The sequence below is a fragment of the Paramormyrops kingsleyae genome, chromosome 5 (genome assembly GCF_048594095.1).
Source record: "Paramormyrops kingsleyae isolate MSU_618 chromosome 5, PKINGS_0.4, whole genome shotgun sequence".
Classification (NCBI taxonomy): Eukaryota; Metazoa; Chordata; class Actinopteri; order Osteoglossiformes; family Mormyridae; genus Paramormyrops; species Paramormyrops kingsleyae.
In genome coordinates, this window is record NC_132801.1 from 24,668,860 (window position 1) to 24,684,079 (window position 15,220).

Below are 15,220 nucleotides of genomic sequence, written 5' to 3' on the forward strand. Positions count from 1 at the left end.
CGCAGGGTGAACCAGGAGCCTGTCCCAGAAAGGCAGGTGGACACCTGAACAAATGCCAGTGCATTACAGGCTTAATTGGCATAAATTACACAATCATTAAACAGGGTTTTAGTTATGAAGTTGACACATATTTCAGGAATTATTTTGGAAACTTTCATACAAGCATGTCAGTTTAGGCTACTTTAAAAAATAAAAATTCAAAATTAGTAAGGAAACAATTGTTAAGTTTATGAAATAGAGGTGATTGTCTTGAAAAGTGTCATGGTGGCAAAATAGTTCAGTTTGTAGTAATGTGGATTTATAGCAGAATTAATTCTACTCACATAATATAAAATGGCAGGATATATAGATATGGTGGAGGCTAATGTTTGTGCAGTTAGAAATTGAGTAATGTGAAATTAGATCAATAAATCGACCATCTTATTGATATTCTTCTTTATGTGATATCCCAGAGATAATTTCGATACAAACGTTTGGTTGAAATAAACATTTGTGACAGAAAGGCACTGCATTTTTTTTTTTTTTATAAACAATTAGTTATGGTTGTAGAGATTCAAATCCTTAAACTAAACTTAGCATTTCATTTGAAATGCATTTTTTCCACATTGTGTAAGAAAACTGTAGAACAAGTAAACTGAACCTGTAAACATAAAAAAAAATCAAATACACCGTGAATTATAATTATGCTTTACATTTCTGTGAAGAATTTTGATAGTATGCAAAGGCAAGATTTTTTTTTTACTGATGACACACTATGCAAAAGGGAGAAAGTTCTTGCCATTTCTGGCTGCCACCCACAGGCAGCAGCCAGAATTACCCCCACACATATTTCCCCCCCCACGTTATTTACCTACACACACACATACATACAAAACAAGCATTGTTTGAGGTTTTATTTTATTTTAACAGGAAAAACATGGCTGACAGTCAAAGTGAAATGACCCCTGTAGAACAAATAGTAAGCATTGATAGAGTAAAAAAAAAAAAAAAGAGAGAGAGAAAAAGAAAAAAAGGAAAAGAGAAAACCAGAATATCCCTCAATGTGAGTAAAAGCAGTTCCTGTTAATACAGCCACAAAAGTTCATGGTAAAAGACACAGAAATGCAGAACAGAGACTTGGCTAAGAATTTGTCTCTGGCCTCCAATAAATCCCTCACCTCATTTGTTACCTACTTCTGTCATTTTGTTTCCTATATTACAAGCTTTATACAACAAAAATAGATCAAAAGCTATGATTACCTTAATTACCATATTTTGTGTAAATATACATATTATTTATTATGGTCTTTTTAATAGTTTAATTTTTAAAACAAATTTACTTGTACCGATGATCACAGATGCATAAGGCAAAAGACCAGCTAGGTTTTCAATGAGTGATGAATGGTACGGGTGTAAGGGTTCTATGCCAAAAAAATACATCGCCTCAACATGATCATATAGATACATTTTTAAATCAACATTATAAATTAGGCGGGATATCTTTAGAAAAATAAATCATTGTTTAAGTTCAAAGAATTACGTTTACTTTTGTAATTAACTCTTAGGGTATTATTGCCAATTGAGATTTCTAAATAAATGCATCAGATTTCCATTGCATAGCAAAGCACCCAAAACCATTTGCTCCATTCTTTAGTTTGCACAGTCACAGATTCTTTTCAAAAATGCTCATCTAGAACAATGGAAAGAATATAAAATGTTTAGTTATAGCAGAGTTTTCATTTAAGGGGTGTCACAAGAATAATTAGCATGCACAGATAGCTGATACGAGTCCATATTAATAGTCCAGAATGAAATTTAATGGAAACCAGTGTAGGTACTGCTACTGACAAAATGAGTCAGGATGTGACTACAATGGAAAGTTCACTGGGGAGTAGCAAAAATATAAATTTCACTGTTGACTCCTTGCATATATATATATAAAAAAATCTGTTAATTGACTGATGAGTCTCTCTCTAAACTTCATTCACTTATGGACCTTTAATAGTAAAACAAACTCATCATATGCAAGCTTCAAATTTCTCACAGTCCACCTGGTTGATAAGTAGTATTATTTAGGTGGCATTTCAACCTCTAACTTTTGCCATATTTGACACAGTGTGAGACATTTAGTTTTGTTATATCAGGCCATACAGGTACCTGTATCAAACATTGCAGTTACTATATATCTGCATTTTTTGTCATAGGAAAAGTGGCCAAATTAAGGAGCTTTACACTTAAACATAAAACCAATGTAATTCTGTCGCATTTTGCCTTTCAAGTTTTGCTAAGGAAAGATTTACATTTTCCTCTTGATCCAAAAACAAAAAAAATATTGATACATTTTAAAGGGTATTGTTGCCTCAAACTGCCATTATTCTTGTTTGAAATCCACCTTAATACATAATTTTTAATCATTAACAGGCAGCAGCAACTCTTCTGAAATTTGTACTAACTTTGATGATGCAAGTACTGCAAAAGCACCTTAAACTAAAAAGGGACAACAATTATAACGTACCTGTCAGCTGGCGGGTACCTAAAGCCAACAGATTGCTCTCTTTCACCAGTCTAAACACTCAAGTTTTGTAATGTATGAAGATTCGTGTTCAAACAAATAAACTGTCAACTCTTCCAATAACCACTCAAGCCACAGCCCACATCCAAAAAGGCAAAGCTTGTAGCTTCTGTCATCCAAAACAATGTGGCTTTTTTGGAACATTACTGGCACGTCGTATGGCTAAAGCTAGATCTTCATCAGTTTTCTGAGAAGAATGTTTGCCACGGTGAAAGCTTATGACACCAACACCATCATACTGTCCAAGTCCCAAAAAAAAAAACAACCTTAGCTTGTACCTTAAGACAGAATTCAGTGTTTCAGCTACAAAAACATTTGGCCTGAATTAGCATCTGTCTACAGATGGAGGTTTCAGTTTAGTAAACCCCCTAATCAAAAGAAACAGTTGTGACAAGTGACTTTTCAATTCACTTCTTTAGTCTTCTTCAAAAGAACGGGCACCATTTTTAGAAAAGAAAAAAAAAAAAAACTGTCCTTAGTGAAAGTTACCATGAGACAACCCAGGCAACAGTGATTTGAATATTTGCACAGCAGAGAGGAAACACGACATCACTATTGCTATATATTCTGCATCCCCAGCAAAGATAACTAATTTATGAACTCAGACTGTGCATGCAGAGACCAGTATTGTCAGAAATAAAACTTAGGGAAACAAGTATCAATAAAACATACTGGAAAAATTAAACAGTACATGCCAACACATGCAAGGAGTGAATTTTCATCCCAAATTTCCCCTCAAAATATTGCACTCATTCAAAGTCGTTGTTCCTGGCAAGTTTGGTTATCATTACAAGCATGGGAATGACAGAAGGCAAGGCAGCCATTAAACAGCTCTTCCATTCACCTGGAATCTTGACTGCTCACAATAAAAAAGTTAAGTATTCAAATCAACAAAATAAAAATTCTTGGCCACTTATTTGTCATGTTGCATTTCTTTTCATGCCGAAAAAAGAAGAGATGGAATGCATGGCGATTATACTTTTGTGTAGGTAATTGCCCAAGTTTGGTCTTGTCCTTTTGCTCGAATTTCGTTGACTTTGGAGTTATCACATTCCACTGATGAATAAGTGCAGGGCCATGCTCAAAGTCATAAAGGATTTGTGCCAGAAAGAGAAATATGAGTGAATAGAGGTGTCAGTGGGTTGGTCGAGTACACTGAGCAGGATGATATGGTACAGGCTGGTAGTTACATGTTTATGGTGTGTATTTGTTTTGTGTGTAACCCTTATCTCCTGTGTATCAATAGTGATCCATCACAGTTTTCACCTTCCTACAGGTGGCAATGGCGGGGCGCCCCTCATCACTGCTGAACCAGATAGAAAGGGGGGAGGGCAAAAAGAAACGATACATACGTTTAATCAAACATATTGCACATAACATTTATCTACTGTCACAATACGCAGCCATTCAGCTCATGAACTGACAACATTTTTTTTTTTTTTAACAAAAACAGGTAAGTGTAAAGTATATATACCCCATAAGGACATTTGTTTTGGGAACTATCTATACCCATTAACATATTAATATTCTTCCTTAAAGATTAAGCACACAGGCATGCATTATTAAGAATATGAAGTTGTACTAATCAGAACTGGGAAAGCATTGTTTGACATACCTCTGTTTGTTTTACTGGGGTAGATTTTTGCGAAATGCCTGTATTCCTCTGGAGGTGGAAATTCCTCCATAGAGTGGAAAGAGTACTTTGACTCAAAATCATCTAAAGGGAGACAGTAAAAAAAAAATAAAAAAACTTGGCACAAGTTCTTGTATCAGTGGTAGAACTGCATAAAAACCCGATTATCTGATCCTCTTACCTATGAAGGACTTGGAGATGGAAGTATGTCCATTGCGAATGGGTGGTGGAGGTGGTGGGGGCCCAGCAGGAGTTCGTGAAGGGGGGGGTGGGGGCTTCCCTCGGGTAAGAGGCTCAGTAGAGGTGGGAGCAGCAGTGCCATGCATTCTGTACGGCGGGGGAGGAGGGGGGGCATCCCGGCCACCATTCCTCATCACTGGAGGGGGCACTGGTGGAGCTACACAAACAAAACACAAAAAGGGTTCAAATGGGAATATATCTGTCCATCCATGATGCAAAGGTAATAATTCAGGTCCAGAAAGTACAAATCCAGACCAAGATTTTGTTTCAACCAACCATTTGAGTACTCAGTGACTGCAGCCATTTATATAAGTGATTGGTTGAAACAAAACCTTGAACTAACACACTAAGGGCATTTCAGACATATCAATTAACCTAATTGCATGTCTCTGGGCTGCCAGAAATCTGCTTGGCTAAAGAGAAGCAGGTTTCACAAAGAACAAAATTATATAATTTCATAGATTTGTTTCACTTCTCGTGCTGTTCAACCTGATGAATAAAAGATAGATGGAGCCATTAGCAAAAACAAAGTTCTGTTCAATACTATAGCAGAGTTGTTAAAAAACAAAATGTGCAAAAAAATCCTGAAAAAAAGAAAGATGACTGGTTATCACAAAGAGAATTGCCCAAGAAGGCCAAATAAAACAACTGAAATATAACGTATTTCACATAAATACACTATCAGAAGTAAAGACATACATTTTCCATTGCAATAATGGGCAGAAATCTTAAATTGTCAATATAAAACACAATGAATGGAACCATTACATCTCTTTGTAAAGGCTTCTATGATCCATAGGGCTATGTTATTTGGCGCTTGAGGCTACCCTGTCTGGCCCAAGGCTTCCAGGACATAGATCCAGATGAGGGTGTTCTCTAGAAAGCCCCAGGTGACTACCCGAGCAATGGCTATGAGGAGATATCTTGTGAGGGCATCATCTACAAGGTGCAAGGGCAATGCCAGCTGGGCGCCAAGCGTGAGAGAGAAGGCACCAGACGCATCAGATTTTGGCAGCGGATAACAGATTTGGAAGTGTGTCCATGTGATCTCTGGCGGGTAAGGGGGCTGAGTGCAAGAAGCATAAGGAGTCCTCTCAGGTGAAGGACCTTGCAGATGGATGTGTGAACACGGGTCCCAGCACTGTGCCATTTGTTCCCTGGTGAACACTGGCTCCATGTAAGTTGCAGGATTTCTTTTTTTTTTTTTTTTTTGAAGTATAGTAGGATCCTGATTACTTAAGAGAAAGTGTTCAAAAGGGTAACCTTTCAGACTCTTCACAGTGGGTAACTTCAATGCACAACTGGAGAATGGAGATACCTGGATGGGTCTGCCTGGAAATGATGATAGATCTAAACCCAAGCAGTGAGTTGTTGTATTTCTGTGCAAGCTATAGACGGTCTGAAACAAACACCAAGGGCAAACACAAGGCTGCCCCTAAGTGTACTTGGTACCAGAGCATCCGAGGTCAAAGATCAGTGACTGACACTGTAACTTGTAATATGAAATGTACATGAAATCTGTCCAAAGATGTTAAAGGTACTGGATATTGTTGGAGTTACATGGCTGGCAAACGTCCTTAATGTTTGATGGAAGACCAAGAACCCTATTATTCAAATCAGGGTCCTCGAGGTCCGAACACTGATGGTTTTCCAGCCTTCCTTTACCTGTCAGTCAGGTGTGAAGCCTCTGACCAATCAGAGTCAGTAATTATTAAACTAACAACCTGGGAGAACTGAAAACAAGGCCTGGATTTGAAATTGAGGTCCAGATTTGAAGAACCCGGACCAAGAACCTCAGGACTGGGAAACAGAGCAGGTGGTCCCAACTGTGTTCGAACTACTGCTTCCCTGGGGAACCCTATGCAGGGTGCTGCAGAGGAGACTCTGTCCAATGGTTGAACCACAAATTAAAAGGATACAATGCAAATTCTGCACAGGCTGTAACGATTCTCCCTCTTGCAGTTGTGTGAGGATTCATGATGGAGAAGAATCCAATTTTAATAAACAAAGCTTATAAATGAGAGTGAAAATGGTCTCCTATGAAAGTGATATGTCTGCAATTCATACGACTGAACAAGTATTTATCGTTTCGTCTTAAAATGTCAGTATGTCAGCAAGAATGTGAATAGGATGAATGTGGGTGAATAGGAGAAGTCTGTCACTTTAAACTGGTTATATACTTCCTAGAAAACATATTTGGATAAGCAAGGCTGAGAACAGGCAAACAGTTGTCCAGTTTTAAAATGTATTTGCATATTTAATAGGTTATTCTGAAGAAATAAATTCTGAACACATTTGCTAAAATATCAATCTTTATGTTTCCAATTAGGATCAATCGTTTAAGATTCTGGATCTCTCTAATTGTGTATTTGGTTTATTAACCACAAAATATATTTATAGTTTATCAAATAAGTTTCCTTGTTTGTCTTCTAGATTAGCCATGTAGGTCTTCCTTGAAACCATCAAGTGCATATCTTACATGTTGAGTGAAGAGTCACTGATTCGTCACTATATTTCACTAGTTAGTAATAAAAAATAACTTCCAATAGAAGTGCTCTCAATCAAAATAATCAAACATGTACTGTGGATTTAAGACACAATTGTGATTAGAACTGTACCTGCTCCACGGCCCGGGGGTTCTCGGGCTGGCGGGGGAGGTCGGCTGCTCTGAATAGATGGAGAAGGTGGTGGAGGAGGTGCCTGGGCTCGGGGCTGGGTGCTGGAAGGTATCTTTTTGTGCAAGGAATTATGTCTCTGTGGAAGCTCAGGAGCCGCCTCATTGCTAGGGCTGGATGGGCCATTAGGGACCCCTGGGGGCTGCCGATAGGGGGGAGGTGGTGGTGCGAGGGAGGTAGAGCCCACTCCACTCGTGGGTCGGGAAGAGTTGTGTGGGGATGGAGGAGGTTTGACTGGTGGAGGCGGAGCAGCATCCCGGCCTGACACAGGAGGCGCTCTGTGTCCAGGGGTGGGAGGGAGCGGCTTTTCCCTGTTATAGGAGGTAGCAGTAGCCTTCTGCTGGGGAGCGGGGGGTGCGTTGCCCCGACGATTTACAGGCGGGGGTGGGGGTGGGGCTGAGGAACTGTGTTTCATCCCCCCAGAATTGCTGCTAGTACTTGGCGGCCGGGATATATCAGGGAGAGAGGGCCTGTGAGAGCGGGGAGGCTCTGGAGGAGAAGCCCGCAAGCTGGCGGTCTCACTGTCAGCCTGACGCCCGGAACCAGAAGAAGTGCCGCTCACATTGGGGCGCGGAGCAGAAGGTTTGGACCCAGGTGGCTGCAGTGCTGAAAAGCACAGAGAACAAAGAGTAAAGAAACAGCATAATAAACCCAACAACATCACTGCCAATTTAGGGTTGCAGAAATGAACAAATAGTAATAAAGCATATTTACTAGACTGATTGCTGCAAATCAGTTTCAAATTCTGCAAAAAGTATGGTGTAAAAATTAAACATAAAATATATATAGAAAATATAGAAACATATAAACACAATGTTGTCTTGCCTCCTACTGGTCGAAGTTTAGGGACCCCTCCCTGGAATAAGCCCCCCATTGACTTCCCGGCTCCCGGTCCAGCTCCACTTCCACCAGCACTGCCACCACCTCCTCCCTTTGGTTCTGCAGTCATTAAAGTTTTCTAATACTTAATCTCCATGACGTTTTTCACTTATTCAATACCAATACAGACCACATGTGAGAAAAGCCTCACCAGATCAACATTAAGTGCAACAGTATACAACTAATGTTATATTGAAGGTTAGCAGTCATCTATAAAAAAAAAAAAAAACTACTAGACAATTTTGCTTTTAGGAGGTTACACAAGATTCCAACTACGCCGAGGCAGCTTTGAAAAGCTGTACAACATTTAAAGAAATGAGCTCTACACCATCTAAATTTTAACAACCAAAATGCTGTCACACAACTGCTTAAACCAGTAAAACCAACTCATTTGAGGAACCACCTTCTCAAATGAGACGTCACCATTCCACCTCAGAAACTACTTACTCTCAATAACCGGTGCACTCCTATCATTGACAACAGCAACCTTCTTCAGCCTGGCCCCTTTGCATATGTCTGTTAGCAGAGCATCTCTACCTTTAGCTTCATCGCGGTTCAGTTTTGGCGGGTTAGTATTTGCCTGGTGAAACAGTGTAACGTCAGAATTTGTTTTCAAATGGTTTCTGAATATCTCATCACATTTTGTTACAACCTTACATATAGAGTCAATTTCGTGGAAAGTTAATAAAACTACAAAGAGACAAAAAGGTACACATGCAAATATGTATCTCACAATTTGCATGAGACAGATACGTCACTGCAAATATACCAGTTTGGCAAACTAGACAGCAGAGGAAGTCTTGGTTTGGATTAATTTTGCAGGCTTTTACAACAAAATCAGCTTAGTTCATTTAATTATTTATGTTCACTAAATTCAAACTATGAGTCTGGAAAATGTCTAGAAATGTAGCGGTAGTCTATGTTCTCCTCTGCCTCGTTGCATTAAATAATTGTTGTTGCAAAGAAGAATTTAGTTATTTGTTGTGATAATTACATTTATTATTTGTCTATAGGTATTATTCACACACACAGTAATATTTTAATGCATCATTCATTATATTAAAAATAAAGACCTACTCAGTTGTTGTACTGACCTGGCTGAATGTGGGGGGGGGAGGAGGTCCTCCAGGGGGCGGTGGGGGAGGGGGAGGAATTGGCATCCTGTACGCGCTGCTTATTCAAAGGTTCACCTGAGCGTGTCTCTGTCCACACACAAACCTACGACATACAAACTTATTATATATATAAAATCTTAGCTACATATTTTATTTTCAAGTCAGGGCAAACAAATTAAACACCCATAAGGTTCAAATGACTGCAGGGACAGAAATTAGGCCCTCAAAATTTTGTTTGTGCATTAATACAGCATCAGATAAAACAAATCTCAGAACTAAATGTCCATAATCTATTTAAACTCTAGTCATAGTATATTACCATAGAGTATCATCTCAGGTTTCATTTCCCCCACTGTATGGTAAAGACCATCTTGCATACGTGTCCGAACAAGTTTTCACAGTAGAACTGGAATGTCACTATACAAGCTTGACAGTCTGACGAACTTCAAAAGGAATGATAAAAGAATGTTCCGTAAACAACCAGCACATTAAGGAAAAACTCCAGAATGCTTTTGATTTGAGAATGTGTTATTCACCTTATTCACTCCAGAGAGTTAAATGAGAATAACAGAGAACAACAGAATCCTAAATAAATATATAAAAATTAGACATACTGGTACAGTAACATAAAATAAAATGCCAGAATAGACCAGGTAAGTGATAAACAAATATTTTACATATAGTACATCTGAATACCAAAATGCATTTTTGTGCTTGCATCTGGCAATGCAATTTTTTGTCCTGCTAAAATGAACAGGAATACTAGAATTCACAGATGTTACAATAAAGACATGAAATCACATAAACAAAACAACTCATTGCCAATTAGTTAAATAAAACTTCCAGAAATTTCGACCTAGTTTGAGGAGATCTTAAATAAAGCTTAATTTTTCCTAGCCTACAGTAACACAGTGATCAAGGTATATTTGCAAATGACAATTTAAAAACCAAAAACTGTCAAAAGCATTCTTGTGAAAATAACAATGGTAACTTCTTCAAAGATCTCTTAAATAGAATTTATATTTAAATAAGAATTGTCTTTTTCACCCCATATATTATGTATTTCCTAATACTAAATCTTAACACTTCAATTATTGTGTGCAGTTACTTGGCTTAATTTCTTATGAAATATCATCTAATGTAGAATTTTCTATATACAGGGCACTAGGGTACCAAAAATACAATATTCATATTAAAGAATGCCTCAGTCCTGCCATTTTAAAGGCCTTTGGTATGCATTTGAGCCATAGACTATTTTGAATATTATGTGTGCAAGGATACAATTGATTAATCAAGATCAGTTTTAAATGCTATGCAAAAATCTGTTTACTAACCTTTGTTTTTTTTTTTAATATCACTGGAATTTGTATACTGACAAGCAAAATATCTCCTTTGATTTGTGCCTTTCTGTATGTACATGTCAAATAAAAACAACAAAATCAACCTCTGATAATTTTGTGGAGTTTTAAGTTGCTATGTTCACGATACAAATAGGAAATAAAATTATATTATATGTTTTTTAATGTACTGTGTGTTTTTGCATGACATAAACCAACGTACCATGAAAGTTTTGGTCTTGCTGCATACCAGAAACCTTCGAGGCCATGAATCACAGAAATGCATATTTAACACATTACTCTTCAAAAAAGAATTTCTCTTCAGGACAGCAACTTTCATTTTTCAGTGTACAGCCCTTAATATTCTGATCGTCTATAGGTATCTATACAATTTGCAAATTTAACATCTAGTGCTTCTTGGTTAAGAAAAGCAAGATAACATGGTAATTAAATTAAACAAATATTTATATGCTCAGCTGGTGTCTGTCTTAAGATATGTTCCTCGTTTTTCTTTAATCAAGTATTTTGTGAAATTAACAATACAGCTACAAACCATTCAGCCCCATTCTTGCTTGACATGACAGGAGAAATTACAATACAGTTATTGTCATATTTATTATTATTAATAAATGTATAAGACATTTTGTAACTATTTTTAATTTTATCATTTAGCACTTTTATTCAAAGCGACATACAATTCGGAAAGCCGGGTCAGCCATTTCCTGGCACAAGTGACATGAAGTGTTAAAGGGTAACACTGTTGGTTCTATTTTTAAATATTTTATAAACTCTCCATCCAGCAAAGGAATTATTCTAATAAAGTTTATAATTTGAAACATCTGCATTTGCAGTTCTGTTATTAGAGATTTCCTGAAAATGCAAGAGAATACAACAGAATTCCTTTATTGTCATTGTACACAACAGGTACAACGAAATGCGAAAACTAAACGTTTAATGATCAAACGTTATCTTAATCCAAATTATGATTCATCAGCCAATTTCACTGATCATAACATCTTAAAAAACCTGCACTGTAATTGTTTTTTGTTACAATTCATAAATCATAATCAACAGTGATTTGGCATAATCATCCTAAGTATCTTTTAAAATGAAATATGGGTAGCAGGAGAAACGCATTCATCCCAATGACCTATTTCACTATCCAGACCACTCCAATGATGATTATGGGGGAATGTTACATGTTTGTAAAACCCATGGCGTTAGACCTACTATTGCCTTTTAAACTTAGCTTTAAGAACAGTTTCACAGCCCTATGCTCACTAATCCACGCTGAATATCAGTTTTGTATCATTTGTATATAACACTTGGTTATGCATATGCATCATTATTCATATTTGGACTTAATGAAATTAAAAACCGTAAATGATAAGAGGTAATCATTTGATGATGTTTATCCTGGTCAGGATGACGGGAGGCTGGCACCCAATTGCAGGCAGCATAAGGCAGAAGGCTGCAGTATACTCTGGATGAGATGCCAACCCAACACTCGGATAATCAGATTCTCTGGGCAATTTAGAGACACCACTCAACCTAACCAGATGTCTTTGGAATGCGAGATGAAATTGAGTATCCGGAGGAAACAGGGCTAAAACTGCGGAAGAACGTGCAAGCTCTACATCAGGAGTAGCCAACCCTGACCCTGTAGTGCCGGTATCCAGCAGGCTTTCCATCCTACCTGGTCTCGGATGAACCACACCTGATCTCAGGCAGTACAACTCAAAACCTGCTGGATACCGACACTCCAGGATCAGGGTTGCCCACCCCTGCTCTACATCCTCACAAGTGGGATGTGAATCTCCTCTCCTGGAAGTGTGCGGTAACTGTGATGCCCATTGAGCCACTCTGCCACCCATTTCTGATAATATACATCCTACAATGCCCTGCAACTTCCTCCTTTATCCAGGTATGCAAAGTATGGTCTTACTCAAACCTTTAGCACTGTCATTAAAGACAGTACATTGCACATATAAAGAAGTACAAGTAAAGTCATTAACAGTCCGAATTTCAAACCTATTAACCTGTTGCGGGTCAAACATAGCAAAGGTAACCATAAAACCCACAGTGATGGAAATGTTAAATGAATCTTCACAATGCATTGTTTCTATTAAAATGGGCTTTAATTAACAACAAACTTCAAAAGTCTGTCTGAACAAAGAAGCAAATCTTGTCCATTATTTTAACTTGAAAAAAATAATCTATAGTAGTAAAATGACAAAAAAAACATCAATATATAATACTTTGATCTCATTAATACCAAACAGATGTTATTTATGTGTTACTGGGAAATTTACTATTAGATATATCAAATGAAACATCTGAACCTGGGGCAGCCAACTTTTGACATCTTAAGCTGATGAATATGTTGGCTGCAGGGCCAGCTGTGTTGGTAATCATTTTTGATAGACTGCGAATGTGTCATTCTACCATTCAAATCCCATTGCAACAAGGCTATATTAGGTCGCTGAAAATTATTTCACATCATAATAATTACATTGATAAAAGCTTAAAAATAAGTTTGCCCATTTTAAATGTTCAAATTGCAAATAAAACTCGTTTTAAGTTTCACAAATTTCCAATAAAAGCAAACACTTTAATAGCACAAATGTACTTGCAAATGTACCGTCGTACCGTCGTTTTAGTTCACTTAACTACAACTGAAAAAAAGCCAAGTCCTCAAACTTAATTTTAGCCTGACTTGACTATTATGGTGCTTTCAAATCAAACTGAGAGCTCAGCAATATTGAAACTAGTATACCAGGCCTAGAATGACCCACATAAAGGCAAATAACAAAAAGTTATCTTACCACTGTCACAAATGACTGCTAATATATGCTTTGAGGGACACCTCTATATTATTTAATAACATAAGTGTAATATCAAGTATTGTTGTCGATTGTTTAATTAGTACACACCAAGAGCACTCCTGGAGACCAATATGTGTAGACACCTCGTTTTTTAATTGTATAATTTACACAGATGGAATACGCTACATTACAAGCTTTAGAATACACTTAAAGTTTTGTCTGCCGAGTGGATTTTTTCAGTATTATTAGCGACATTTTAAGCCGACAGTGAAGGAATCGGCTCATACCCGGCGACTTTGTATTCGAAGAAACCTGCCTTTCTGCGCCTGGAACAGGAACTAGATCGCACAGATTCCACAGTCATTCTGCATTTTGCCATATCTGAGAATAATACTGGGTTCAGAAATACGCGAAGAGCGTCCTTGTACCGTGCAGCACACACACACACACATGTATAACTGACTTATACTTCATCATTAAACTGGAGTGGAGGCCTTTAAGTCCTTAAACACCGCACCGCAGCTCCTCACAAGGTGGACTTCGGCAGCGGCTTTTTACATTAAAACACCCAGGAAACTAAAATTCCCCGTTTCACTTAGAGCATAAAACATTATATGTAAATGTTACCATACGGAAATGCAAAAGGTTATATTTATGTAACCGGACTGTCGGCAGGTACCGGAGTAGACGGCGCCACACCTGCCCCCGAAGGTGGTGGCCAGATGAAACTACCCTAAAAATCACGATTTGCCACGCAGCTGCACGTTTGACAGTCGTCTGGAGGTAATTTAAGTTGGTAACTCTTCAATGCAGTGATTTAACTAGAAGCGTAGACCGCTCATAAATAATATCTCCTACTGATAATACACACATAGGGTAGTTACATCAGTAAAGGCGGATAATCTCCTCTATTCCCAGGTACCACGTCGTGTAATCATCCATAAGTTCCTTGCCATTTTTCTTTCTGCATATAAATGTCATTTGGGAAAAATGAAAGCCAGCAGCTTGGCGCAGTTTCGCCCGTTCCTGCCGTGTTATGCCCGGCGTGTCTGTACTCACCTAGTCGGGAGCGAAGATCGGCAGTCCGTCGCCTCAGATAACAACATCGATTAAAGATCAGCGGTGCGATTTGAGACAAAAGCCTTCAGCAGCTAGCTGACTAATGAACAACAAGTCGTATTAATGCATAAACGGGAATTTAAAGGCTATTATCTCTGCCTTCTTCTTCACTGCCCATCCATTCGGCTGTTATTGCGATCGTAACTCGTAATCGTGCCGTCGGCCATGTAGCCAGCTAGCTACAGCCAGCCTGAACGTCCCCACTATCTGAAAAACAGAGAAAGTCGCAGCCTATTGCCCATCTGAAACTAGTCAGAGAGACCAGATTTAAAAAACCAACTGGCCCAATATCTGCCTGATTGTATCCCGCACTAGCTGATGTTAAGAGGCTGGCTATCGGCTGTCCCCACAGCTAGTTAGCCGGACGAGCCTTTCCCATTCTTTCCCCCGTTTGCTGGAAAACCCGGAAACGAATTCTTCATCCTGACAAAATGGAGGAAGACAGGCGAAAGAAATACCCGATAAGAGCCGTGCTGCAAAGTACAGCATAATCAGGTGGCTTTATGTCCGTGTGCTTTTCTCTAGTCCATTATGCTGAGCGGTAAGATTAATGCTGTAGGCATAAACTGAAGCAGAGGATGGACATGGAAAAACGAAAACGACACATATAAAGTCCATGTGAAGAAAAGCTGCCATTATGCCAAATAAACTGAAGGGCATTATTTTTTCAGCAAATGCATTTGTTCATTTTTTCCCCCAAACCTCTACACGACAAGATAACATAAACTGCATAGTTAAGTGTTACCAGATTAAGAATGTTTTATTGGCCATGTGCAAAAAATGCATTGGAATGCCGAGTTGTTTTAGCTACACAAGTATAAAAAACAACATGGTATATAAATACAT

The 15,220-nt window shown here is 38.3% G+C and overlaps 1 protein-coding gene across 5 annotated transcripts; it reads right to left on the minus strand.

The window, feature by feature from the left end:
• Nucleotides 1-878: 878 nt before the first annotated feature.
• LOC111856116 (WAS/WASL-interacting protein family member 2) lies at nucleotides 879-14,832 on the minus strand. 5 transcript variants are annotated; one of them, XM_023835795.2, is made up of 9 exons: nucleotides 14,315-14,832; nucleotides 9,413-9,536; nucleotides 9,073-9,196; nucleotides 8,426-8,558; nucleotides 7,925-8,038; nucleotides 7,043-7,705; nucleotides 4,366-4,581; nucleotides 4,167-4,268; nucleotides 879-3,857 (listed from the first exon to the last, which is right to left on the minus strand). In XM_023835795.2, the coding sequence occupies exons 3-9, from the start codon at nucleotides 9,136-9,138 to the stop codon at nucleotides 3,814-3,816; spliced, it is 1,338 nt and encodes a 445-aa protein (XP_023691563.2). In that variant the 5' UTR covers nucleotides 9,139-9,196; nucleotides 9,413-9,536; nucleotides 14,315-14,832; the 3' UTR covers nucleotides 879-3,813. The 5 variants fall into 5 exon arrangements, with proteins under 5 accessions (XP_023691563.2, XP_023691564.2, XP_023691562.2 ...); XM_023835796.2 differs by lacking the exon at nucleotides 9,413-9,536 and having other exon boundaries at nucleotides 879-3,854; nucleotides 14,315-14,813; XM_023835794.2 differs by lacking the exon at nucleotides 9,413-9,536 and having other exon boundaries at nucleotides 14,315-14,812.
• Nucleotides 14,833-15,220: the final 388 nt, after the last annotated feature.